General features: G+C 33.5%; 2 protein-coding genes across 2 annotated transcripts; both read right to left on the reverse strand.

Moving 5' to 3' along the window:
• Positions 1-410: 410 nt before the first annotated feature.
• LOC130815637 (uncharacterized) lies at positions 411-2,531 on the reverse strand. Its single transcript, XM_057682127.1, has 6 exons — positions 2,469-2,531; positions 1,526-1,642; positions 1,107-1,193; positions 983-1,022; positions 797-865; positions 411-712 (listed from the first exon to the last, which is right to left on the reverse strand). Exons 1-6 carry the CDS (start codon positions 2,529-2,531, stop codon positions 411-413), a joined length of 678 nt encoding a protein of 225 aa, XP_057538110.1.
• Positions 2,532-17,688: 15,157 nt separating this feature from the next.
• On the reverse strand, positions 17,689-26,281 carry LOC130815834 (glucan endo-1,3-beta-glucosidase 13-like). Its single transcript, XM_057682335.1, has 4 exons — positions 25,897-26,281; positions 19,179-20,453; positions 19,043-19,073; positions 17,689-18,333 (listed from the first exon to the last, which is right to left on the reverse strand). Exons 1-4 carry the CDS (start codon positions 25,949-25,951, stop codon positions 18,201-18,203), a joined length of 1,494 nt encoding a protein of 497 aa, XP_057538318.1. The 5' UTR covers positions 25,952-26,281; the 3' UTR covers positions 17,689-18,200.
• Between the last annotated feature and the right edge of the window lie 481 nt (positions 26,282-26,762).

The raw sequence follows: 26,762 nt of genomic DNA on the forward strand, positions 1-26,762 counted from the left end.
TTTAAGTCAAATAGTGCAATCTTAGAGTTACATAGGGTGTAATATATGCTCTTTGTATTCATAGAGATTCCCCCATTGGACACAAATAGGTCTCATCTTCCACAGGTTGACATCCGATCCAACCTAGTAGTAAGCAATCCGCCAAAAGCAACCAAAATAGTCCTTAGTAAATCGGGCAAAAACTTGAACTACGTACATACATACTTTTAAAAAAAGGCAAAGCCAAGAGACATATAAAAACGAGTTATGGAAGATTAGTCACACCTCAATAACAAAAAGGTCTCATATTAAGATAGTTATAATTTAGGTACATTCAATAAAGAAAAATATTATACATGGTACAAACTTTGTCTAAATCTTGCCCTTCAACTATTAAACATATCTTGAGCTTGCGTATTTCTATAATTAGTTCATTGATCAGAAGTTGCAATTGTAGTGATGTAATCAACTTCATCATCGAAATCATCATCTAAATCGTTATCACTCATCTCCTCTTCCTCTATATCATCTGTGGGCATCACTTTTCTAAGTAAATTGTGGAGCAAATAACAAGCCATTACGATGCGACCTTGAGTTTGAATGGCAACAAATGAAGGGCTTCTAAGTATACTCCATCTTCCTTTAAGTAGCCCAAAACACCTCTCGATTATATTTCTTGCTAGCAAGAAATCCCTCACAATTTGTATACCCCCATCAACCAAATAATAGTTACCTTCAAAGTTATTAAATAAGAAGATTAATATAATTTTATTAAACTTTTTTTAAATTTTCTTTTAGCTTAGTACGTTGTATATACCTCTAGGTACCCTAAAGCCATTTGGCCTAGAAAGTGCATTACGAAGAACACGGACATCATGTGCAGTGCCTTTTCAACCCGCAAGAACATGGATAAATTGCATATTGGGTGCACAAACACCCAAAACGTTCATAGCAATTGTACTTTTTCTTGTCTGATATTTCCAACGTTCTTAGGCATTCACACTTAAATTAGTATAGGTGCCATTTAAAGCTCCCAAGCAATTCTATAAATTCAAAAAAACACATCATTCATTTAGCCACACATAAATATTTTGAATCTAGTAGTTAAATGAAAAGGCCACTAATACCTTGAAAGGTTTCCACCTTTCATCGTCGCCATCTGCCGATATTGGTGTGGGCTTGTAAAGCAAATAATCATGAGGCTTGAGTACAGCCTTCAAACATAAGTTGAATTGACGAATCAGTTTCTCTACTTCTTATAAAATAGTAAGCAATTGATCTATTTTTCTTATGATGTGCTAATGTGTACATAAACATAGCAACTATTTCTTCAAGAGACATATTTTTTGTACGACTTAGACCTCCAATTTCCTTAAGTATCTCACAAATAATACCAAAGATTTTTCTATTAACACGGAGTTCACTTTTGCAATGTACATTACTTTCTTGTATTAAGCGATACATGACTTTTAACCGTAATTTTTTTCTGTTCCTTTTATTTTTGATCAATTGAGCACCCCTAATTGTATTAACGCTCATCATATACCAAACCCAATTCATTATAAGAACTATAATGACATTTATTACAACCAATTGAAGCTGTTTTAGACTTTTTCTCCGTACTGATTGCATAATGTGATCCATTTACAACATTAATAAGAAGCTGACAAAAAATTATACAAAAAATCAAAATCAAATTGGTATCGTAACAAGATTAGAAGAGGGGACAATTAACAAGTTGAAGAAAGATCACCAAGTTTCAGACAAAGTGCATCTACTTTGTTATGGTCGAAATCTGGTATTGAACTTCATCATTCTTTTGATTTAATAACTGAAATTGAAAGGAAACTAGCTAAACCTAAAAATTGAAAAATAATTATGGTGAAGTCAAAAAATTAAAGAAGTTTGTCAATGCACTAAACCTAACACAGAGTAATTTTTCCAAAATATTGAAAAGGACAATATCAATTAGAGTAATTACTTTAACATCAATTACTTTAATACAATGATAAAGACTTTCTAAAATAATACAGAAGACTTCCTAAAAAGTGAAGACTTTCTAAAACAATTCTAACATATTTTCGTCAACTAATAGAATTTCAAGTTTTTGTCAATTAGGGATGATATAGATGACTTCCGAAAACTGAAAAATTAAAGAAGACTTTTGAAAAATTACTTTGCACAATACAAAGAAAAATACGATTGAAATTACCTAATGGCGTTTGTGTTGAATGACGATGGAGGTAATGACGATTAGGCCTCAAAGTTCCACCATTGAAGCTTGCCTATGCTAATAGAAGATAGCTAGAGTCGAATGTAGAGGAGAAATCAGGAGAGAAGAGAGAGTGGGGAGATGGGTGGAGAAAAAACTGATTAAGGATATTTGTTACTCCTGGTAGATGAGAGGTAACAAAATAAAGAAAACAAATATCCTAGAGTAAGAGATTGCATTTATCTGATCTCATACCAAACTAAAAAATTGGGCTAACGGTATTTGTTTCCCTTAGTTGATACTTCCTCCGTTTCATAATACTTGCTATTGATAGTGACATTTTCCCACATAACATATCACACTTAGTAGTAAGTATTATGGAGCGGAGGAAGTATTAATTATGCCTTACCAAACAGGCCCATAGTACACAATTCTTACTTTTAGAAAAATTTATTAAACTTATTGGCTTAAAATAATCTCTAGTATGAGTTAATTCAAAATAATTTAGCAATTAGAGTAACCAATAATTCAAAATAATTTAGCTATTAGAGTAACCAATCCTTAATATATCTAATTATGTATAATAAAAATTATAAAAATTTAATATTAATAATCTTTGCAATGAGACGAATCAACCAAAATTTCACTTGACTATGTTTTAATTTATACATTAAAAACTAATTACAAATTAAGAGTAATAATTAAATAGAGTAATTTTTCTAATGTTACAACTAATTTGAAATAGGAAATGATATTTCATTGCTAGTGCTTGGAACAAATAAATAAACAAATAAAAAGAATACTCGTCGTTTCTTTCCCACCCCAACATTCTTTGCCCCAAGAAAAATTCCCACTTTTCTAAACTATCACCACCACTACACGTCCATTACTTTTCAAAATCACCACCTCTTTACCGTCACAATCAAAATCTTTTTTTTTTTTTCATGTATTCATTATTACCCAATTTTGTCCATGAATGTCCAAATTTATTCAATCACCACCATTAAAACAATTTGTTCCAATTGTTGTCCATTAATTTTCAAATTTATACATTCAAACTCCATTAATGTATAAATTTATACATTAATACAACTTCTAAGCAAAATTTGTTAATTTCTTCATTTATCACTTTTAGTACAACACATAAAAATATCGTTTTAGATTTCCAAAACAATGAAAAAAAATAATCATTTATCTCAAATCTAAAAAAGTTGTTGGGGAATAAGATGAAGTGAAGTGAGGAGGTTTTTGCGTTTCGAAAATCAGATTTGATATATAATAAGTCATCTTTTTTATATTCATAAAATGTCAGGCGACGACCTTACGACGGATACTATTAAACTAGTGACGGGGTTTCGTCCGTTGCTAATTTACCTAGGAACTAATTTTGTCGCTAGTCCGTAGCTAATTTAATGACATACCAAATTATGTGGCTAGTCCGATCCATAACTATTTTTTTTTGTTTTAAAAAAAAGTTGCGTAACACTAGCTTCATTGCTAGGTTGTCTGTTATATTTTTTGTAGTATAGTTCTGGACATCTTTATACAAATGGGTGCAACTCTTATCCCTCTCAGAGTATATATGGTTCCTAACTTTTTAACACTTAATAATAATATTTATTATTAAAAATCTCATAAAGAAATTAATCTAAAAAGATTAAAATTGATGAACATTACATATCTTGAACCCAATTAATTAATTAATGAGAAGAAATAAAGGTTAAATGACGCTTATAAGTATTATAAACCTAATTGATTATTAAAGAAGAAAAGAAATGAAATTAAGTTAAATTAATTGTTTGAAAATTTTAGTTTTATAGTCCCTGCTTAAGTTAATGAAAAAGAAATAAAGTACACAAGTAACAATGCATCAACGTACACTAATTGATTCTCCCTAGTGTACAAGTCAAAACAATGTTACAGCATGAACGACCTAATTAAATTAAGTTCAACTTACATCTACAAAAGATCCCAAGACTCAACATGCAATGTAGAAAAAAATACATAATCATTTTCAAGATTTTTATTTGACATTTTACGAAAACTTAAAAGATCAAAAACAAGCCATAAATAATGTAAATTAATATTTTATAAAGCTCTTAATTAAGAGGTTTTGTGTAGACCGATAGCTTAAAGATTTAGAACAAATTGCACTCTAGAGGCGGCGTCCTATTCCTCCAGGGCCAGGGAGCACCCCAGGCCCCTGAGGAGTCCCAATAACGATAGGATTCGTGTTGTGCGTTGGTGCTGCTAGGTTATAACACCGACGTCGAGGCGCATATGGATATCGATATCGATATCGGATGTTTCGCGGTCGTTCGTCATAATCTTCGCACACTAATGACTGAAGCAAATGTCTTGCACTTGTTTGAGCCATGACATTTTCTCCAACGTATCCTAGAAAATAAAAATATCAACACTAGTAAAATTTTGCAACCAGAATTTGTTGCCATTGTCTTAAGAAACTATTTTATGAGCAAAATGTCTTTTATTATATTTATGGAAATATAGGAGATCTGAATTGATATGAGAAATGAAACGCAACTTGGTCTTGAATAAATTGAATAAATTGAGTGCTTAATTAAGTCTATATATGCATTAGTGCGTGTGTATAGAGATGATGAAAATTTTTTGGATGGGTTAATAAGTGAGTTAAGTTTGTGATTTAATGTGGTGTTTAAGAATATGGATCAATGCTTAAAGTTACGATTTTGTTGATGAACCTTAAACAAGTTTTTGATGAATGCACTTAATGAGGATTTAGGAGGCAAAAATCAGATTCATGTACGAGGTGCCTTGAACAAGACAATTAAAGAACAAGCCTTAACTTGAACGAGCACAGAGATCAGAATACTCTAGAAGCTGAAACTGCACTATACTCAATACTGCTTGAACGAGCACTAAGCCTGCAACAATCCAGAAGTTTGAAAAAAGAACTAGTCAAACGTGAACTATGACGGCTCGAATAAGCAACTTGGTCTGTGCTGAACTTTGAATTCTGTTTTTGTCTATTGGCATTCTTGAAGCTGTTAAATATAGTTTATTTCCAACCCTTCAAATTAACCTAACATTAATGATAATCCCCTATAAAATGCTGTTCATATGCTCATTTGTGATCACCAAACACATTAAACACAAACTCTTTTGTCTAAACACATAGCTTTAGTCTCTCTTAATCTAAATTGTAATCCTTCATTGTAAGAGTTGTTGAAACTCCATTGTCATAGAGTAAACAAAGATACTATACACCTCGAAAGACGTATCCTACATTGGGTAAACCTCCTAAATACTTGTGTCAACTATTTGCATTGTTTATTTCTTAATACATACATTGTCTTTCTCATTAAAGTTGTCATTAGTTCATCAAAGTACTTCATACCTTCGATCTTAATGATATTAGAGTTTGCGAATTATTTTTAGACTCTAATCTAACTCTCATTTCAATAAATATGATAATAGTGGGTTAGCCATGAGACAAACTTTCGTTTTCTTTTTCACTTTTGTGTGGTCTAACTCTGAATTTAAAACTTGACCAAAAATTAAAGACAAAGAGAAGGTTGCGAGGTTTGGTCTCCCTCACGTGGTGCGATAATTTTGTTGTTCGCTCTAGAGGCAGAGCTAAGAATATCAGAGCCTATTTATTTTTTATATTTTATCTAAAATTAGGGCCTATATTTGAAAAGAGTGATAATTTATCATTTCCAACCCTTCAAATTAACCAAACATAATTTTTTGTACACGATCAATTTTCACAATAAACAAAATCAATAACTAACATAATCAAATACTTTCATATCAATGTACACAATACACATATTTCAATTAATTAAGTAAAAATAATTAGCATATCCGTATTTCTTTCATTGAACGTTGAAAGAATATTCTACTATTAAATTTAATGCATTAACAAAGAATTCAAGTTGTATTAACAATAGAAATTTGTGAAGAAATTAAAGAGATTGAGTATTCAAGGTATTGGGAGTAAGGTAAAATAGGAGGCCAAAAGACATGCATGAGAATCGAATACTTGGGGGGCGAGAGAGAAAACAAATACTTGCATTAATTAAGCAAAAATGAGCGCTACTGGTTTCGAACTTCTTGACTTGCTATTACATAGTAGAGGCCCCTTATTTCTTCTGTGTGTGGGTGGAGGGAGGGGGTGGCTAGGCGGTAGGCTACCTCAAATGGCCTTAGAACCGGCCTTGGACTTTGCTCTAGCATTGGCCATAACCGAGGTCGCGAGGTGCGACCTTCCTTTGAAATTTTTGCACGTTATGATCTTTGATTCAATGATGTAATTACTTTATGAGCATATATGTTCCAAAAATTCATCGATATAAATTTGAACCTCGAACAGTTATGTGTGTTTTTATTGGGTATGGAGTCAATCAAAAATGATATAGGTGCCTTGATCCGATTAAAAACCATTCATTTACAATTTGTTACTATAACTTTTATGAATCATCCAATTTCTACTCCCACCTTCGATATCGGTGGAGAACAATAGTGATAGTCTCAAATGCCTTGTCTGTCCAGTAGTCTTTGACCAAGACTCAAAAGAGCATGTTGGCAATCTTACCGAAACGTTCTTTGGGTATGAGAGTCAGCCATTCCTAACTCAGTCATTTTCACTCATGTCTGGTATTACTAATACCCTTGAGGTAATACAAACTTATGAACCTACAAGTTCATCTATTAATATTATTGAGCAGTCTAACCATGATTTTCAGGAAAGTGAAAAATGATAATGAAGAAATATCTTAGGCGTTTGTTATAGAAGAAAATACGAACTTTAACTATTAATTACCACACAAAAGTACAAGAGAACTCCACCAAAGTGTTATGATCCTGAGTTTGACTCCCAAAGATATCCAATAAAAAAACCAAATGAAAATAGGCTCTCACAAGGAGCTCTAGCCTTTAGTGTTGCTTTATTCTCAGAGAAATTTCCCAAACATGTTTAAGAAGCTCTTTAAAATGGAGAAAAGCAATGGAGGATGAAGTCAATGTTCTTTGAAAGAATAAAACTTGGTTCAAATATATCTTACCACTAGGAAAGTAGATATTTGGATTTAAATGGGTTTTCACGATTAAATATAAAGTTGATGGTACTATAGAAAGATATAAAGCTCGACTAGTTTCGAAAGGATATACCCAAATATACGCAATTGATTATTTAGAAACTTTCTCTCTAATTGCAAAAATTAATACAATCAAAGTATTATTATAATAGCATTTAATAAAGATTGATGCTAAAACTGCATTTCGTCATACAAAACTCCAAGAAAAAGTTTATATAGTGCTCCTCCAGATTTTTCACAAGATTTTTCTAATGGAGTAGGGTGTAGATTAAAGAAAGCTTTATATGGACTAAATCAATCACCAAAAGCTTGGTTTGAAAAGTTAACTTATGCTATGAAGAAATTTAGATACAAATAAAACAACTCACGCCATAAACTCTCCTTAAAAGAGAGACGTGATTTAATTACATAACTTAATTTTGTGTAAATGACATGATTATGTAAGGTCTTTGTAATATGGATCACACATGTTAAATAATAATGTGTTGATCGTCATTAGTATAGCCAATAATATAGTGGTTTATTGAAGATTAAATAGGCTTAAAGGCAATAATGTCGTGAAAATAATATTGTGTAGATACCATAATAATATCTTTATTTTTGGTGAACGGGACAAATTAGAGATATTATGCTAAAGTATTCAATAAGCGGTTATGGCCCCACCACGTGTTTATAAATATAACTCATTAAGTTATAATGGGATTGTGGCCCATTAGACTTAAAGAACTCTTAATACTATATATACCCATCATTATAGTGTTAAAAGGGTGATTGAAAAGTATCATTTTATTTTTCACAAAAAAGGAAAAACATAGTGGTGGAAGTTATAACAAGCAAACCCTAAAGAAGTAATACCATTAGGGCTTCCGCATACAATCTTATGGATTTGCAAGGTATGTTTCTATGATCTGAGGTTTAATTATTTTATGGATTTACATGTGATTTTGGGAATTAAAGTCATAAATCTAACAATTGGTATCAGAGCCTACATGTTTAGATCCATTAAATATTTTAGGGCTTTATGGTTCGATTATTCAATCGTATGAGTTTTATTGGAATAAAGATTCAATAATCTTTAAAATCTTGATAATTATATCAATTATAATTACATTCATGTGCGTCTCAATTACCTTGTTTCAAATAATTTGTTGTAACAAAGTATTATGTTGATTGCATATTACACTTCGACTCGGCAAATTTTGTTTTATTTGAGCACAGTTTCATGATAATCGGCTATTTTATCCCATTTGCTTATGCTTCCATGAATATATATTGTAGTAATATATATACTGCATTTTTTCAATGTGATCATTGAACGTAAATTAAACAAGGATAATATATAAAAGCATGATTAATATGCATATATATTAAGGGTTTAATCAGTCTTTTTCTATACTCGACAAAAAAAAATAATAATAAATAAATAAATATAATATAAAATAAAATTTTGCCTCAATTTTTAGACTAATTAATCTATATAATATATTACCAGAGTAACCTCTTTTGTATAGATTAGTAGATTTAAAATATTGAGATGTGTGTATTTAATTTCGTGCAAGTAATAGTCGGCCCAAAGGAAGATTATTATTTGGCCAAAATTTAAACACACATGTGGTGATAATAATGTATGTTTGACAAATAATAAATGTTCACTATTTTGATTAAGCTTGTTGAAATAAAATATCACCAAAGTGATCCCGGTTATGTAGACAACTTATGAGAAATATTGAATGCATGTATGTATAATTATGTGCGAATATTAGTCGGCCCAAAGGAAGGTTAATATTTGGCCGGATATATGTACATTTACGACGATAAACATGTAATGATTATCAAGTGAAATATGTGGTTCATGAATCAACCCAAAGGAGGATTTATTTTTTGCACATATATTATCATTAATGTTTGATTGTTGCAACAAGAGTATCGCTAGCAGTTAATATTACTGTCCAAAGACTTGGTATTAATGATGTGTTTGATATGTTGTGATGGGTTTTTGACAATTATTTGAATTGTTATATAAAGTGCTAAGTGAGCAAATATTTATATTGTTTGGTTTTTGTTCCTTTTTCAGTTAATTTTTCAAGTATATCTGCCAACTTGAACTCTATTCCAGTCCTAACCGGTACTAATTTTAAGGAATGGAAGGAGAATGTTCAAATCACTCTAGGCTGCATGGATCTAGACTTGGCATTTAGAGTAGAAAAACCCCCTTCTCTTACAGATGATAGTACCTCTGAGGATAAAAGGTACTATGAGAAGTGGGATCGCTCGAATCGCCTAAGTCTAATGATCATAAAGCGCGGCATTCCAGAATCTTTTAGAGGCGTTGTGTCCGATGAGGTTACAAATGCCAAGGATTTCCTTACTGAAATTGAGAAACGCTTTATTAAAAGCGATAAGGCGGAAATAAGCTTGTTGTTAAGCAGTTTTACTTCCAAACGGTATTCAGGAAAAGGAAACATAAGGGAGTACATTATGGAAATGTCTCATATTGTTTCAAAACTCAAGACATTAAAGATCGAAATATCAGAAGATATCCTCGTACATATAATCTTGAACTCTCTCCCAAATGCATTTGATCCCTTCAAGGTCAGTTACAACTGTCAAAGGGAGAAATGGTCTCTTAATGAGCTCATTTCATTCTGTGTGCAAGAGGAAGAGAGGTTGAAACGAAATAAGACAGAGAGTGCTCATCTGGCTAGTAACTCTAAAGATAAAGGTAAAAAGAGAAAGAAAATTCCCTATAAGGATGAAGCTGCTAAAGGTCCTGAGCAGAAGAAACCTAAGGAAAATATAATTAATTGTTTCTTCTGTAAAAAATCTGGACACGTAAAGAAAGATTGTGCAAAATACCAGGCCTGGAAGGCAAAGAAAGGTACAACCTTTATTCTGGTTTGTTCTGAAAACAATTTAGCTTCAGTACCAAGAAACACTTGGTGGTTAGACTTCGGTGCTACATCTAACATAAGTGTTTCTATGCAGGGCTGTCTGAGCAACCGCAAGCCAACTGATGGTGAAAGATACATCTACGTGGGTGATGGAAAAGCGGTGGCGGTGGAAGCTATAGGGCATTTTAGATTGTTGTTAAGTTCTGGTTTTTATTTGGATTTGAAAGACACTTTTATTGTACCGTCTTTTAGGCGGAATTTGGTTTCTGTTTCTTATTTGGACAAATCAGGATATTGTTGTTCTTTTGGAAACTATAAAGTTACATTGTCTTTTCATTCGAATGAAATTGGGACTGGATCATTTAATACTTATGACAATCTATATATGCTTGATACTGTAGTTTCTTATAATCAAAGCCTGAATGTTGAAACACGTGGTACTAAGCGTAAAATTGATAATGCACAATCAGGTGAATTGTGGCACAAACGTCTAGGTCACATCTCTATAAATAGAGTTAAGCGTTTAGTGTCTGATGGGATCCTTAACCCCATTGATTTCACAAGTATTGATAATTGTGTTGCGTGCATTAAAGGTAAACAAACCAAGTCTAAGAAATCAGGTGCATACAGAGCTGTAGAAGCATTAGAATTGGTACATACAGATATATGTGGGCCTTTTCCAACTCCATCTTGGAATGGGCAAGAATATTTTGTATCATTCATTGATGATTACTCTAGATATGCATACTTGTTTCTTATTTATGAAAAATCTCAAGTCTTGGATGTGTTCAAAGCGTATAAAGCTGAAGTTGAAAATCAACTCAATAAACGCATAAAGAACATCAGATCCGACCGTGGTGGAGAATACTATGGTAGGAATGACGGTACAGGTGAACAACGTCCAGGACCATTTGCAAGATACCTAGAGGAATGTGGGATTGTGCCTCAGTACACTATGCCGGGATCACCCAGCATGAATGGAGTGGCTGAACGACGAAACAGAACCCTTAAGGACATGGTAAGAAGCATGATTTGCCATTCAGTCTTACCAGATTCCCTCTGGGGTGAGGCACTAAAGACTGCAGCTTACATTCTTAACCGAGTTCCAACTAAAGCAGTTGCTAAAACACCTTATGAACTTTGGACTGGCAAGTCTGAAGCATTTTCATATATGGGGATGCCCAGCTGAAGCACGACCATATAGGCCACATGAAAAGAAACTGGACTCCAAAACAGTTAGCTGCTACTTTATTGGTTACTCGGAAAGATCCAGGGGTTATAAATTTTATGATCTTACTACTAAAGTTATTTTTGAGACGGGAACTGCTGTGTTCTTTGAGGATATTTCATTTGGGGAGAAGAATAAAGTAAGAGACACTGTCTTTGAGGAAGAATCAGTTTCAATTCCTGAAACGATTCATAAAGATGGTTTTTAGGAAACAAATGAGGAACCTCAGCAAGACAATGTTGTTATTCCTCCTAATGAAATAGAAGGTCCTGTTCATGATGAACAAATTCAACAACCTCAAGAACAAGAGCAACAAGTACAAGTCTCATTGCGTCGTTCCATTAGAGAAAGGAGAAGTGCAATTCCAGATGATTACATTGTCTATCTCCTGGAACATGAAGAAAGTGGTGGTCTAATGGAAGATGAGCCTATCAACTTCCGTGAAGCCATGAAAAGTTCCTATTCGGATAAATGGATTAGCGCAATGAACGAAGAGTATAATTCTATGCATGACAATAAAGTTTGGGAACTTGTCCTATTACCAGAAGGCGCGAAACCCATTGGTTGTAAATGGATATTTAAAATCAAAAGGGACTCGCAAGGTAATGTGATGAGGTATAAGGCACGTCTTGTGGCTAAGGGTTATACTCAAAAGGAAGGTGTTGATTATAAAGAGACTTTTTCTCCTGTATCATCGAAAGATTCTTTTAGAATAATCATGTCACTTGTTGCACATTTTGACCTTGAATTACATCAGATGGATGTAAAGACGGCGTTCCTCAATGGTGACGTTGCTGAAACAATCTATATGTTACAACCAGAAAATTTTGTATCAGGAGATTCAAAAATATGGTTTTTAAGTTAAAGAAATCCATCTATGGGCTTAAGCAAGCATCTCGTCAATGGTACTACAAGTTCCACCAAGTCATTCTCTCATTTGGGTTCGAGCAGAATGTTGTTGATGATTGTGTGTATCATAAGTTCAGTGGGAGTAAGATGATCTTCTTGGTTTTATATGTCGATGACATTCTATTAGCGACTAATGATACAGGCATGTTGTATGCAACCAAGAAATTTCTATCAAAGAATTTTGAGATGAAAGATCTTGGTGAAGCCTCCTTTGTATTAGGAATTGAGATATTGCGTAATAGATCACAATATACTCTAAGGTTATCACAAAGGAACTATATCGATAAAGTCTTAAAGAAATTTGACATGGAATATTGTAAGCCAGGAGATACCCCTATCTCTAAGGGAGACAAATTCAGTCTCGAACAATGCCCTAAGAGTCATCTGGAAAGACAGGAGATGCAGAAGATTCCCTACGCGTCATGTGTGGGAAGTCTAATGTATGCTCAGGTTTGTACGCGTCCAGATATAGCATACATTGTCGGAATGTTAGGCAGATATCTCAGTAATCCAGGAATGGGCCATTGGAAAGAAGCCAAAAGGGTAATGAGATATCTTAGGCGAACAAGGAACTATATGCTCACCTATAAAAGATCAAATAACTTGGAGGTCGTTGGATACTCTGACTCTGACTTTGCGGGATGTCAAGACACTAGTAAATCCACCACAGGTTATGTATATCTGCTAGCTGGTGGTACGATATCGTGGAAAAGTGTTAAGCAGGAAATTATAGCTACTTCTACCATGGAGGCAGAATTCATTGCTTGTTTTGTTACATCAAATCAGGGATTATGGTTACGCAACTTTGTCGCTGGGCTGCGAATAGTAAATGAGGTTGAAAAGCCTATAAAGATTTATTGTGACAACAAGTCGGCAGTACTGTATTCAAATGATAATAGTAGCTCGATTAAGTCAAAGCACATCAAAATAAAGTATCGAGCCACTAAAGAAAGAGTTCGGTTAAGGGAAATTTCAATTGTGAAAATTGACACAAACTCTATGTTGGCAGATCCTCTAACAAAAGGTCTCCCACCTAAAGTTTATCATGAGCATATTACTCACACGGGAGTAATAGATTTTAAGGATTCTGGAGTTTAGTGGGAGTTGGTTGTCATAAAGACTGATTACATGTTAAGTTTTATTTTCTGATCAGAATAAAGTTGTGTAATTAGACAGTTTCTTACCGAACATTACAGTTGAAATTTTTTTTTTTTTTAAGTAGGCCAGTTGAAAATCGACATGTGTAAGCCACATTCATGTGTTTTTCATGCTACATTTTTTTTATGATTGATCTATGTCATTTAATCATGTTAATATGTGCGATCATTGGTGGTCAAATTGTGTTTATCATAATGAAAGCTGCATTGGTCCTATATTGATGAGATTGATGGACGAGATTGTGTTGCCTGAGGTAATGATGATATAATTGAGCTCATAAGGTATAACACATTTAAGGAAACATATGCGACCCAGTGGGAGATTGTAAGGTCTTTGTAATATAGGTCACACATGTTAAATAATAATGTGTTGATCGTCATTAGTATAGCCAATAATATAGTGGTTTATTGAAGATTAAATAGGCTTAAAGGCAATAATGTCGTGAAAATAATATTGTGTAGATACCATAATAATATCTTTATTTTTGGTGATCGGGACAAATTAAAGATATTATGCTAAAGTATTTAATAAGCGGTTATGGCCCCACCACGTGTTTATAAATATAACTCATTAAGTTATAATGGGATTGTGGCCCATTAGACTTAAAGAACTCTTAATACTATATATACCCATCATTATAGTGTTAAAAGGGTGATTGAAAAGTATCATTTTATTTTTCACAAAAAAGGGAAAACATAGTGGTGGAAGTTATAACAAGCAAACCCTAAAGAAGTAATACCATTAGGGCTTCCGCATACAATCTTATGGATTCGCAAGGTATATTTCTATGATCTGAGGTTTAATTATTTTATGGATTTACATGTGATTTTGGGAATTAAAGTCATAAATCTAACAGATTATCAATGGAAGTGATAGGGAAGAAATAGAAAATCTAAAGAAAAAACTATTTCAAGAGTTTAAAATGAAGAATTTTGAAAGGTTAAAATATTTTCTAAGAATTGAATTTCTAAGATCAAAGAATGGTATCTTTATTTCCCCAAGAAATATATCCTTCGGTTCTTGGCAAAAACAAAAATAATGGATTGTAAACCTGCACATAAGGATGACAATTCAGTTTGAATCTGCCCTTGATTCTACCCGATCTGAGGAATTTTAATTCGATTCAAGTTTGATTGGACCACATGGTTATAATACTCAAAGTTTTAAACGTAATATTTTTGGCTTCATATGGAATATCAAAAGAGAAATCAGGTGAATTATAGCCGTTGTTGTTGATAGTGTAAATTCAATTCAAATCAAACACAAATCTCAGAGTCAGGTTGTAGAATCCAATGGTTCAAGAATTTTGCAAAAATAAGAAGTTGTAATTGCTTATGTATATTCTTTAGCCTTTTTTATTGTTAAATAACACTTAAAATTCATTTAATGTTTTAAAAACTTTGTTATTATTTGAAAAACTACATATATACTTCTTATTTATTTACTTTTCTTTATTATATTTATGAATTGACAAACATAAAACGTATACACTAATTATATAATCAATAATTTAGTAAAACAAACACACCAAGTAGATATAATTACAATTAGAAGTGTTCAAAAACAAATACAAGGTCAACCAGGATCCGGAAATCCGAATATCCAGTTTTTCGAATATCTAAAACCGTGATCCGGTTCCGATCCGGATGAAACCGGGTCCGAATTTCGGATACCCGGTTTAAACCGGGTCGGATCCGGATACAAGGTTTTATTAGAATTTTTTATTTTTCATTCAACCATGCGTTTTTTTTATCTCTATCTTTATTTATAATATTTTTTATATGAAATTCAAATACTAACTCTTTACAAATATTTAGCATAATTAGTCATAAAAGACAAATTAAGAAATTAAAGAATAATATTATTACACATTGGTTTAAGTAAAAACAATCATAAAAAAATATATATATATCTACGAGAGAAAATTTATATTAAATTCAACCTTAGGTTAACTTAATAGATACCATCATTATTTTATTTACGAAAAAAGTAAAAAAATAAATAAATAAATTAATAAAATCGGATATCAAATATTTGGTTCCAAAAGTATGTGATCCGGATCCGGATCCAATACCCGGTTCAAAAATCGGGTACCCAATTCGAATCATCCGATTTGCGAAAACCGGGTAAATTATCCGGTTTTGGAAATTGGATATCGGATATTTCGGATCTGGTTTTTTCGCACACCCCTAGTTACAATGATCCTTATTAGAATAAGGATTGCCACGTAGATAGATTTTTTAATAGGTTTATCTAAACCACATTTTATATAACATTAAAGCCCTAATAATTTCGTAACGGGAAATGAAAAACTCAATAGTTTTCGCAATCAATAATTCAATAATTATTAATTATGAACACCTATTCAATCATTTATAAGTTAGCAACACCAAAGGAAATCAACCTCAACTGGTAATCTAGATAAAAAAAATTGATCTACGGTAGTAAGAATTTTCATTAAAAACCTAAAAGTCCTAACTCCCACGCATGCTATTCAAAAAATAGTTATATTATGGTCAAGAGTTTCAATTTAATCATTAGAGAGCAAAAAAGTACAAATTACGATCCTGAGAAATGGTTGATTGGGTGGGCCAATGTCACATGATTTGCGATTCACTTTAATTTGTTGTACGGATTCAGGTTCGTGATTCGCTAGTTTTTAGATTGCATGTTCGCTAGTTTGAAAATTTTAATTTTATTTTTAAGTTTATGATTCATTTTAGTCATATTATCTCTAAAAAACATAATCTAAAAATATGATACCAAAACGTTGAAAGAGTAATATTCTCTCTAAAAAGGTATTGAATTAATAAATAAAAGGAAAAATAACCTAAAATAATCCGATTTATTCGTGATTTTTCTACAATAATTCCACCTATCGATTAACCATGAATAATCTCAATTTTGAAGGGTATTTTTTCCTAGAGTAAACCCAGTGACCGAATGACTTGTTATATCAAGTTTATTTTTTTTAAAAAAAGGATAAATTAAAATAAAATGTCAAAAAAAATGTTAAGAAAATGATTAAAAAATTTTATGATTTTTTTTATTATTTAGAAATTTTTACGTAAAATTTCAAAATTATTCACTAATTTTAAATTAATTTTCAGTTTACTTTTTTTGTGAATTACCTACTATAGCAGGTCATCGGGTTACCCAAGTTTACTCTAGGCAAATACCCCTTAAAATTGGGATTATTCATGATTAATCAATAGGTGAGATTATTGTATGAAAATCATGAGATGTTTGAAATATTCTAAATAATTTTTTCAAAATAAAATTAAATTGCGGTATTAATTCAATATTTTTAAAGCTGAAGTCCATAAAATAATTCTAGTGAATATTAATACCGCAATTTAAGTAGGAAAAAGATCTATGTCCAAAAGAAATGATCATCTTCAACCTGTAGCATACACAGATTCAGATTGGAATAGAGATAGAGATGAAAGGAAATTGACTTTAGGGTACTTTACCCTTGTTGGAAGAAACTTAGTAACTTGGAAAAAGTAAGAAGTAAAAGGCTGTAGCCTTATCTAGTACCAAAGCGGAGTTTTGTGGAATCGCTAAGGAGAATACAAAAGTATTATGGCTCAGAAAACTAAGTGAACTTGGTTTTCCTCAACAAAAAGATTGTGATATATACTACGATAATAAAACAACTATTAACATATTTGAAAACCATTAAACATGATATAATAAAACATGTGGAAGAAAAATGTCATTTTATAAAGAAAATCTAGAAACAAAGAGTATAAGTCTTCCTTATTTCATATCAAAAGAACAATAAATTGATATCCTTACAAAAGTTGTGAGAATTGAAATCTTCAAAACTACCTTAAAAGCACTTTTACAAAGGAAAACAAATTAAAACATTTTACGGACATATTATAACAGAAAAAAAATAAAAATTTGTTACAAGATTATTTAGGATTTAGATCAATACATTTAGGATCTAGATCAATTTATTTAAATTCTAAATCCATACTAATAAAATACATCCTGACTCTTGTGTAAATACATTGCTATATTCTGTTGCAAGGGTTAAGGAAAACAATAATAAAATTCTTCTTTAAACCCTAATGCTCCGTTTGGTAATTAGTACTAATTAGTGTGAATAAGAATGACTTATAGTATAAGTTTTCATTATATCATGTCATTCCCATGGTAGTGAAAGTTTGATTATAAAAAAGTTTTTTTTTCACAATTTTCCATTACCAACTAATACCACATGTTCAAATAGTAATACATTCAATTGAATTTTATAAAGAAAATAAGTTTGTTGAAGGAGAATAAGCATGACCAATAAATTTGTCAAGAGATCCTCATTACAATTTCCACCATTTAATATCAATTACCAAACAGGTTGTTTATTCTCTTTGTTACCCAAGCTATTAAATAACTTCTAGCTACGCAAGCCATCCTAGATGGAGTAGTGTTTAGAAAATGCAATCTCGATACGAAAATGGGACAAAGTTTTTCCAAGTAATCCAAGTCATTCATGCAATAAGCATGGTCTAGTAGTAGTAGTACACAAACTACAATATGTGCAGTTAAAAATCCTAGCCTTAAACCCATACTATACGTAGCCGATTTAGACCAACATCCCATTTACATCATACTAATACAAAATTTGGGTACCGTCGGTTTGCATATTAATTTTTTAGTTTCTCACCATTGTTTTCCTGCATTCCCCACCTTAGGAAAGGACGGCTTTCGATTCTTCCTCGAATTCCCTTTTCTTCTCATAAAAATGACAGCACAAGTGAAACCAAGCAAACAGTAATCCATGGACCAAATGTAGTATGGTGCCTTTGAAGAGCTATGGCTTCTGAAGAACCCGCAGTCACATTACTGGATGCAGAAGTTTTCTTATTCCTGTATTCAAACAGCGTAGCAGTACAGCTTTCAAACGTCGGGTATGACAATCAAAAAAAAATAAAAATCAAAGTCAACCATTTCATCGACCCAAATGCTATTTTCAACTAGCTCCCATCTAGAGGGGGTTTGGAGGCTCAGTTTTACGCAACCTTACACTTGTGAGAACAATAAGGTTGATTAGATTAATTCGCAACTTTATACCAATAAGTATACTTCATATATGAGCCATTTTCAACTGGCTCCCATCTAGATGGGGTTTTAGGGCTCAGTTTTACGCAACTTTACACTTGTGAAAACAAAAAGGTTGATTAGGATTGATTCGCAACTTACACAAATAAGTATACTTCATATATGAGCCACTTTCAACTTGCTTATATCTAGACGGGGTTTTGGGGCTCAGTTTTACGCAACCTTATACTTGTGAAAACAAAAAGGTTGATTAAGATTGATTCTCAACTTCACACAAATAAGTATACTTCATATATGAGCCATTTTCAACTGGCTCCCATCTTGACGGGGTTTCGGGGCTCAGTTTTACGCAACCTTACACTTGTGAAAACAAAAAGGTTGACTAGAATTGATTCACAACTTCACACAAAAAAGTATACTATATTTATGAGCCAGTTAACTATAAATCTATGGCGTCTTCGGCCCCATCGAGAATGGACAACCATATCTCTAATATGCAGGTAGAAGAAAGACATACCCAGCAGTAAGATACAGGCACTTGTCATAGCCTGCATAAATATTAAACAAAAGCAACGGTTAGCGTACATCTAAAACATGCAGACGGTTCTCAAGCTTAGTTATGCAAAAGATGTAAAGAGCACCAAGAAACATACTTGGATCCTTGGTGACTTTAAGTCCTGCTCCGCCAAAACTACAAGCAACATCAGTGGCTCCATTTTGCTGGTAATAACTGTTGAATGCAAAAGAAGCATGAGAAACTAGAGTATCAGGCTCGTAACAAGGCTGGCTAGGCTGTATTGCTGTACAGTCCACATCCCCTGGTCCACACGCCCAATTCAATGCGTTTTGTAAATCTGCCTCCGTAGCATTTGATGAAGCAATACACCATGTTGTTCCCGTACTGTTGGTAGCGTTTCCTCCACTAGCCATCTCGGTGACACCCTTTCCCTTAAAATCTAAGTTATACACACTCGTCCCACCTGGGTAAAATAAACCCCAATTCCTCTCGGACTCCATCCCCGGCTTCCTGTTCTCGTTGAATAATGAGAAGATATAGATATCAAGCTCCTCTCCTGGCTTAGCAGGCGTTCCGGTATCATTGATGACATGGCGAATGAGATTGGTATTATATATCTGAGCATTATCAGGAGTAGCGGCCTTCTCTTTTGGTGACCCTTTAGAGGGCCACCCTGTTTCAGTCACCATGACTTTGATGGTTCGGAAATTTAAAGCCATTAGAGCGAAGTATAAAGCATCAATCTGCGCATCAAACATATTTGTGTAAAGTAAGCCGGTGTTAGGATCAATGACCTCTGAGGATGATTGGAAAAGAGCATAGTCCAGTGAAACATTGGACGGAGAATCACGATAGGCATAATAAGGGTAAATGTCGATCATAAAAGGTGACTGGTTTTCAGCAAGAAACTCCAACATAGGTTTCAAAAAGTACGCGAAGTGGCTACTGAACGCCCCAGCTGATGGTGGGAATGATCGAGACAAGACCCCAAGGGAATGAGTGCTTGATACCTTGATCTTCTTGTGCAAGCCAACTTTTTTCAAGGCTGTGAAGACATTTTTCATGGCTGGAACAACAAGCGCAGAGATGTTACTTGGGGCCTCAGTCACTTCAGCACCAACTGTTATGTAAGTGATCCGCGTGGATGGATAATATGGAAGGATGCTGTTTTTTAACCAAGAGTCGACATTGGATTGAAATTGAGAAAATGCAAGCAAATCGGAGTTTGGGACACCAATCATCAGCTCTACCCCAGAATTAGCAAACGCCTTGAGAACCTGAATATTAGAGTCGTAAATCCTGACATATTTGATGTCATGTTGCTTAACTAGCTCTGCCGCCTTATCAGGAGTAGGAAGATCATCACCATTTCGTCCATAGCAAATTCCAATTGTGCTTCCACTACATAGTTCTGCATAGTACATTTTTACACCAAGTTAGTCTACTCTAACAACACAATTCGGTAACGCAAAATAAAAATTTAAGATCAATTATTAAAAGATATAGAAAGAACCACATTACTTTTCATGTGCCATTTGAAACAAATTATTCCTAAAACGGTGCAAAGATTTGAAGCATTTGTCACCTTATGTAGCTAATTGAACTACATGAACACCTTGTCTCACTAGTCCATTTAAACAGCATCAGTATAAGAATATCAAATCTACTACTACAAATATGAGGGACAGGGTGGTTCTGGGCACAACAAAACAACATTCCATTACCCCAATGTCGTTAACTGCATAAGGCTCTCAAAATTAGATGGCTTCAAATATTAGTTTTACATTAGTTTATCTTTAGCTTAATTACTTGATTTAGGCCCTAAATTTGTATTAAAAAAAGCATAAAATAAACCGGGCCTCAAAAGTTATCGGGAGTTTGCTCCGTTGCCAATTTTAGACTTCAAACTAACACATTAGAATTGAAAATAGTGTTACTCATAGATTAATAAAGGAAGAAAACAAGTTTCTCAATCATTCAAGTCATCAGTGGCCTTCAAACTAACACATTAGTATTGAATCATTGATTAGCATTGGAACAGAAAAAATTGCTCAATCATGCAAGCAGGAGAAACCATAAATTGTCTTCTTAATTCATCTCAAATACATTCTAAAATAGTTTTTACTTGATTAATCAGTACAATCATAGAGCCAGTGTGAGAATTCCAAAACACTACACTTGTAATCTTGTAATGTACTCTACGAGGAGAATAGGTTAATGCCAATTGCTAAGATTTGTATTCCTTTTCAAATGACATTTTACTGTCAAAACAACCTCATGAATATAAAAAATACCAATACATACAAGATGCCATTCACAACCAAACAAGAAATGGGCACTATAATCCTCTGGACATGTGAGAATCCAAGAGTGGAAATTTTCTCCCAACTTGTTATACTATTACTGGTTTTTTGGAAGAGCTTTAGCTTAAGTTGCAATTTACCAAAACTAGAGTTAATATACATTAAAAATGTAAAATCATAGACAAATTTAGCATCTTTATTCAGTAAAAGAATCTTGAAAAATCAGTAACCCATTTCATCTCATGTATACACCCACTCAAATTGAAAAATTAATGCCTTTTATGCAAATTTGGGCTGCGCACACATTAAAATCTCACTAAATGCCCACCAACTCCACATTAATCATATTAGCACCATAAAATTTCAGAAAATTCAGAATCTTTTATCTTTAATTTAATAATACATTTAACAAAAGGGAAAGTAAATAAAATTGTAGGAGTTATTCAGTATATTGTAAATTAGGAAATAGAATATCTTTAGGAGCAGATCATACGGTATATTCGTTTTTATTTGTTTCCTTCATTAGTCCTTTGTCTCTATATTTAAGCAGTTGTATCATTCATTCTAATGTTAATACAAGATTAGTATTCAACCCTAAACACGTTGTTTAACCCTAATTTCCGCATTAATTCATTTTTCATGGTATCAGAGCCGTAAGGTTCAGATCTAGGAATCCGACACCTTTTCTGGTTTCTCATCATCTACCTTAGATTAACTGCGATGGCCCAGTCATCGGAAGAATTACCACTGACTCAAACAATTTCAATGGAGCAATTACAGACAATGTTCCAAACGTTTCAAACCCTCAACAAAACAACTGTGACAACATAAAATTCAGGAGTACGTGTTCACATACAATAATTATACCAAATGGTGTAAATTGATACACATAGCCATTTGTGGTCGAGGGCGACTCAAACACATCACTGACACGCCTCCACCACAAACAGCCAATGGTGTAAATGGATATTCCATTGGGGGACGTTTGACCTTCGCGATTTAATATCTGTTAACCCTACTACCCGTACTCACATCCAAACAGCCAATGGCGAGTGTATTTCAGTTGATCAAGCAGGGCCTATTAATATTTCCTCCTCTGTTCATCTCAAAAATGTTTATTAATTCTAAGCTTATCTCATAAATTGTTGTCTGTTAGTCAGTTAACCAAAGAGCTAAATTGTACTATCCTTATGTCTTCTACTGGTTGTATTGTGCAGGATGCTCAGACTGGGATAGTCATTGGACATAGTACAGAACGAGGAAGATTATATTATGTGGATGGAATGAGTCAACTAGGTCAAGCTATGCTTTCTTGCGGGTCCTCTGAATATCTATGGATTTGGCATCGACGCTTGGGTCATCCTTCTCTTACCTATTTAAAGCATTTATTTCCGTCTTGTAGAAACACAACTATGTCTTTAGAGTGTGAAACTTGTGTTCTAGCAAAAAGCGACAAACATTCGTATTTTCCTAGTATTACTCACTCTATTGCTCCGTTTGCTTTAATTCATTTAGATGTATGGGGACCTGCTCTTAATTTAGCTAGTCATAATTTTTCCTATTATGTTTTATTTGTGGATGATTGTACTCGTATGAGTTTGGTGTATTTTTTAAAACACAGATTTAAATTTTTTTAATGTTTGTTACCTTCTATAATATGCTCAAAACACAATTTCATGCTACACCCCAAATATTATGTTCTATTAATAGGGGAAATATGTAAACCTAGCCATGACACACCACTACAATTTATGTTTGAACATGGGATGATTCATCAAACTTCTTGTCCTGACACACCACAGCAAAATAGAGTTGTTGAACGCAAAAACCGTACTTTATGTGAGATCACTCGAGCTCTTTTAATCGAATCTCATTCACCAGCCTATCTTTGGCCCGAAGCTATTGCTACAGCTACACATCTTACCAATCGTCTTCCCTCTAAACCACTCCAGTACAAAACTCCTCTTGAAATTCTGGGTTCCTTTGTTCCTCTTCCTTCTTTTCACTCCTCACCCCATCGCATATTTGGATGTGTTGCTTTTGTACATCTTCCAAAACAAAATCGAACTAAACTTGAAGCATGGGCAATTAATTGCGTTTTTCTTGGCTATAGAGTAAACCAAAAGGGATATCAATGTTATGACTCGATTACCAAGCGAATGTATACCACTATGAATTGTGACTTCTTTAAACAGTCTTACTACTATACCCAACCTGGTCCTCAGGGGGAGAAGGATAATGATGACCTTAGCTAGCTTATTCACCTAGTTATACCTGCTTCACTGGACTCAAAAGATCAAGTAGGCGAAACCACCGAAGTTGTTCCTGAAGTCATAGTATCTCCTCTTCAGCCCACTCCAGTCCTATCTGATGAGCATCCTGAAATTCAGGAAGAGGTAATCTCTGAGCTTTCCCAAACTTGTGCTAAGCCATGATAATGTTGGCAATGTTAATCCTATCACCAGGTATGAGCTGCCACCCAGAAGCACGAGGGGAGTTCCTCCCAAAGATGAGGGGAATTCCTCCCAAAGATATGATCTAGAGTTTGAGGTACAACGATCGAGATATCCGATAAGTAAAGAAGGGAATGACAATTTCTCACAGACAGCCAAGGAAGAAGGCAATGGAAGAGGAAATAGCTGCTCTTAACAAAAATTATACTTGGTAAAAATGTGAATTGCCGAAAGGAAAGAAGACAGTTGGATGCAGATGGGTCTATACCAGCAAATACCGAGCTGATGACACTATCGAAAGATACAAAGCTAGACTGGTGGCAAAGGAGTATAGTCAAACTTATGGAGTGGATTATTCTGAAACGTTCTCTCCAATGGCGAAAATTGACACAATCCAAGTTTTGTTCTCCATAGCAGCAAATAAGGATCGGCACTTCATTAGTTTGATGTGAAGAATGCATTCCTACATAGAAAAATTGAAGAGGAGGTATATATGAAGGCTCCCCCAGGTTTCTCAGATGATTATAATCCAGGGGAAGGATGTAAAATGAACAAGGCTCTCTATGGTCTGAAACAGTCTCCTAGGGCATGATTTGGGAGATTTACTACTGCAATGATGAAGTTTGGGTATAAACAGAGTAATTCAGATCACACTTTATTTCTTAAGAGGAGAAATTGTCGTATCACTTGTCTTATCATTTATGTAGATGATATGATTATTACTGGAGATGATAAGGAGGAAATATGCACTCTTAAAGAACAATTGTCTCGGGAATTTGAAATGAAAGACTTGGGCAGGTTGAAATATTTTCTCGGTATCGAAGTTTTAAGATCAAATGGGGGAATATTCATTAGCCAGAGAAAGTACATCCTTGACTTGCTAGCTAAAACCAGCATAATAGATTGTAAGCATGCAGAAACACCGATTGTTGCTAATCATGGCCACCGGATGATTGAAGGAGAAAAACTAGCAGACAGAGGACAATATCAGCGAATGGTCGGTAAACTTATCTACCTTTCTCATGCACGACCAAATATTGCATATGCAGTTAGTGTGGTAAGTAGATTTATGCATTTAGCATATGATAGCAGTTATGAGAATTTTAAGGTACTTGAAGGGTACAAGCTGCAGAGGGATTATGTTCATGAAGAATGATCATCTAGACCATCTAGCCCATACAGATGCAGATTGGGCAGGAGACCGAGATGATAGAAGGTCAACATCTGGGTACTTTACCTTGGTTGGAGGAAATATTGTTATATGGAAGAGTAAGAAGCGGAAAGTTGTTGCCTTGTCAAGTGCAAAGCAAGAATTTCGAGGTATTGCCAAAGGTATTACTGAAATAATGTGGCTAAAGAAACTTTTGAGTGAGCTACACTTTCCACAGAAGAAAGCATGCAAGTTGTTTTGTGATAATAAAGCTGCAATCAATATCTCCGGTAATCTAGTCCAACATGATCGGACTAAGCATGTGGAGATAGATAGACACTTCATAAATGAGAAACTTGAGAACAAAATCATAAGTCTCCCGTTTGTCAGATAAAAGGATCAACTAGCACATATTCTTGCAAAGGCCGTTACTTCAGAAGCTTTTGAACAAACATTGTGCATGTCAGGTATATATTCTTACAAAGGCCGTTACTTCATAAGCTTTTGGACAAACATTGTGCAAGTCAGGTATTGGTGACCCGAAGACCTAACTCGTTTTTATTTGTTTCCTTCTTTAGTCCTTTGTCTGTATATTTAAGCATCTGTATCATTCATTCTAATGTTAATACAACATCAGTATTCAACCCTAAACACATTGTTTAACCCTAATTTCCGCATTAATTCATTTTTCAAAAATAACCCACAAAAAATGGAGTAAATAAAATTGCTCTTAAAAAAACTAGAAATATAAATCTAGCAAAATGTCTGTTATGAACAAATACCCAAGCTCCCATAAACTCAGAAAAAATGGTCCCAGAAAAAAATGACAGGAAAGCAATACATACAATTATCAGTACAGTGATTAATTACCCCAAGAAATGAATCAAAACAGAAGAAAACAAATACCCAGAAAGAGAAACTCAAAGTATATGAAGAAAAAAGTTTTACCCAGTAGAGTTAATATTATAGAAAGAGCAAAAACGAGCCGAAATCTCCAAGCCATTGGTGAATTAGAAAGATTACACCTTTCTTAAATGAAAGCAAAGAACAATTCTTTTCACTTTATGAACTCTTAAAATAGAATAATGAGCAGAAAATTGTAACGTTAGAGCATCTGCATCTTAAAATGTCTGAAATGTAGAGAATTCCGAAGCTCGAGGGAAAGAAAGAATGGAGGAGAGAAAGACAAGGCAACAGTAAGAAGCAGGAAATGAGTGGGGTTTTGTCAGAACAATGGAGAGTGTGTGAGTGAGCAAAGGTTTTAGGCTATTATTTTCTTAATGGAATCCAGTTCAGGAAAATAGTCTTAAATACGGGGCATGTTTGTCTAGTGTTTTTCTCCTTATAATAAAAAGAATATTATTGTGGTGTTGTTAATACTTTATGTCTTTATCTACCGAAGTATCTAAGAAGTATATAATTTTAATTTTTAATATTTTTTGTTTTATATCATAAAGAATTTTAAAAATTTAATTTTATAAAATTATGCATCAAAATAAATTAAATAATATCTTATTTGACTATATTTTATATTAACACCACTCAGGAAAGGTTGTAAGTATGTTCAATATGTTCGACCGCACAGGGCCTCAAAAATTTAGGAGATAAAATATTAAATTTCAAAGTATATGTTAAGTATTTAATAATACAAAGTTGTTAGAAAAATATCAAAATTTTTAAAATTGCACTAGGCCTGTAAAAAATTATCAATTTTTGCTCCGTTCCTGACACCACCTCTTTTTAGGTGAAAACTAGTGTAAAGAATAAAGATAATGAACTAAAAAAACAAAAATAATAAATGATAAAAATAAATA

This window comes from Amaranthus tricolor, chromosome 6 (assembly GCF_026212465.1).
Source record: "Amaranthus tricolor cultivar Red isolate AtriRed21 chromosome 6, ASM2621246v1, whole genome shotgun sequence".
Lineage (NCBI taxonomy): Eukaryota > Viridiplantae > Streptophyta > Magnoliopsida > Caryophyllales > Amaranthaceae > Amaranthus > Amaranthus tricolor.

Coding starts and splice junctions, on each gene's coding strand:
- LOC130815834 (XM_057682335.1), bottom strand. CDS start 25,951: ATGGCTTGGAGATTTCGGCTCGTTTTTGCTCTTTCTATAATATTAACT. Junction 20,454..25,896: donor TATAATATTAACTCTACTGG/GTAAAACTTTTT, acceptor TGTACTATGCAG/AACTATGTAGTGGAAGCACA. Junction 18,334..19,042: donor TGCCTGTATCTTACTGCTGG/GTATGTCTTTCT, acceptor GTTTGAATACAG/GAATAAGAAAACTTCTGCAT.
- LOC130815637 (XM_057682127.1), bottom strand. CDS start 2,531: ATGTCACTATCAATAGCAAGTATTATGAAACGGAGGAAGTATCAACTA. Junction 1,643..2,468: donor AACTAAGGGAAACAAATACC/GTTAGCCCAATT, acceptor ATTTTTTGTCAG/CTTCTTATTAATGTTGTAAA. Junction 1,023..1,106: donor AAAGGTGGAAACCTTTCAAG/GTATTAGTGGCC, acceptor TTGAATTTATAG/AATTGCTTGGGAGCTTTAAA.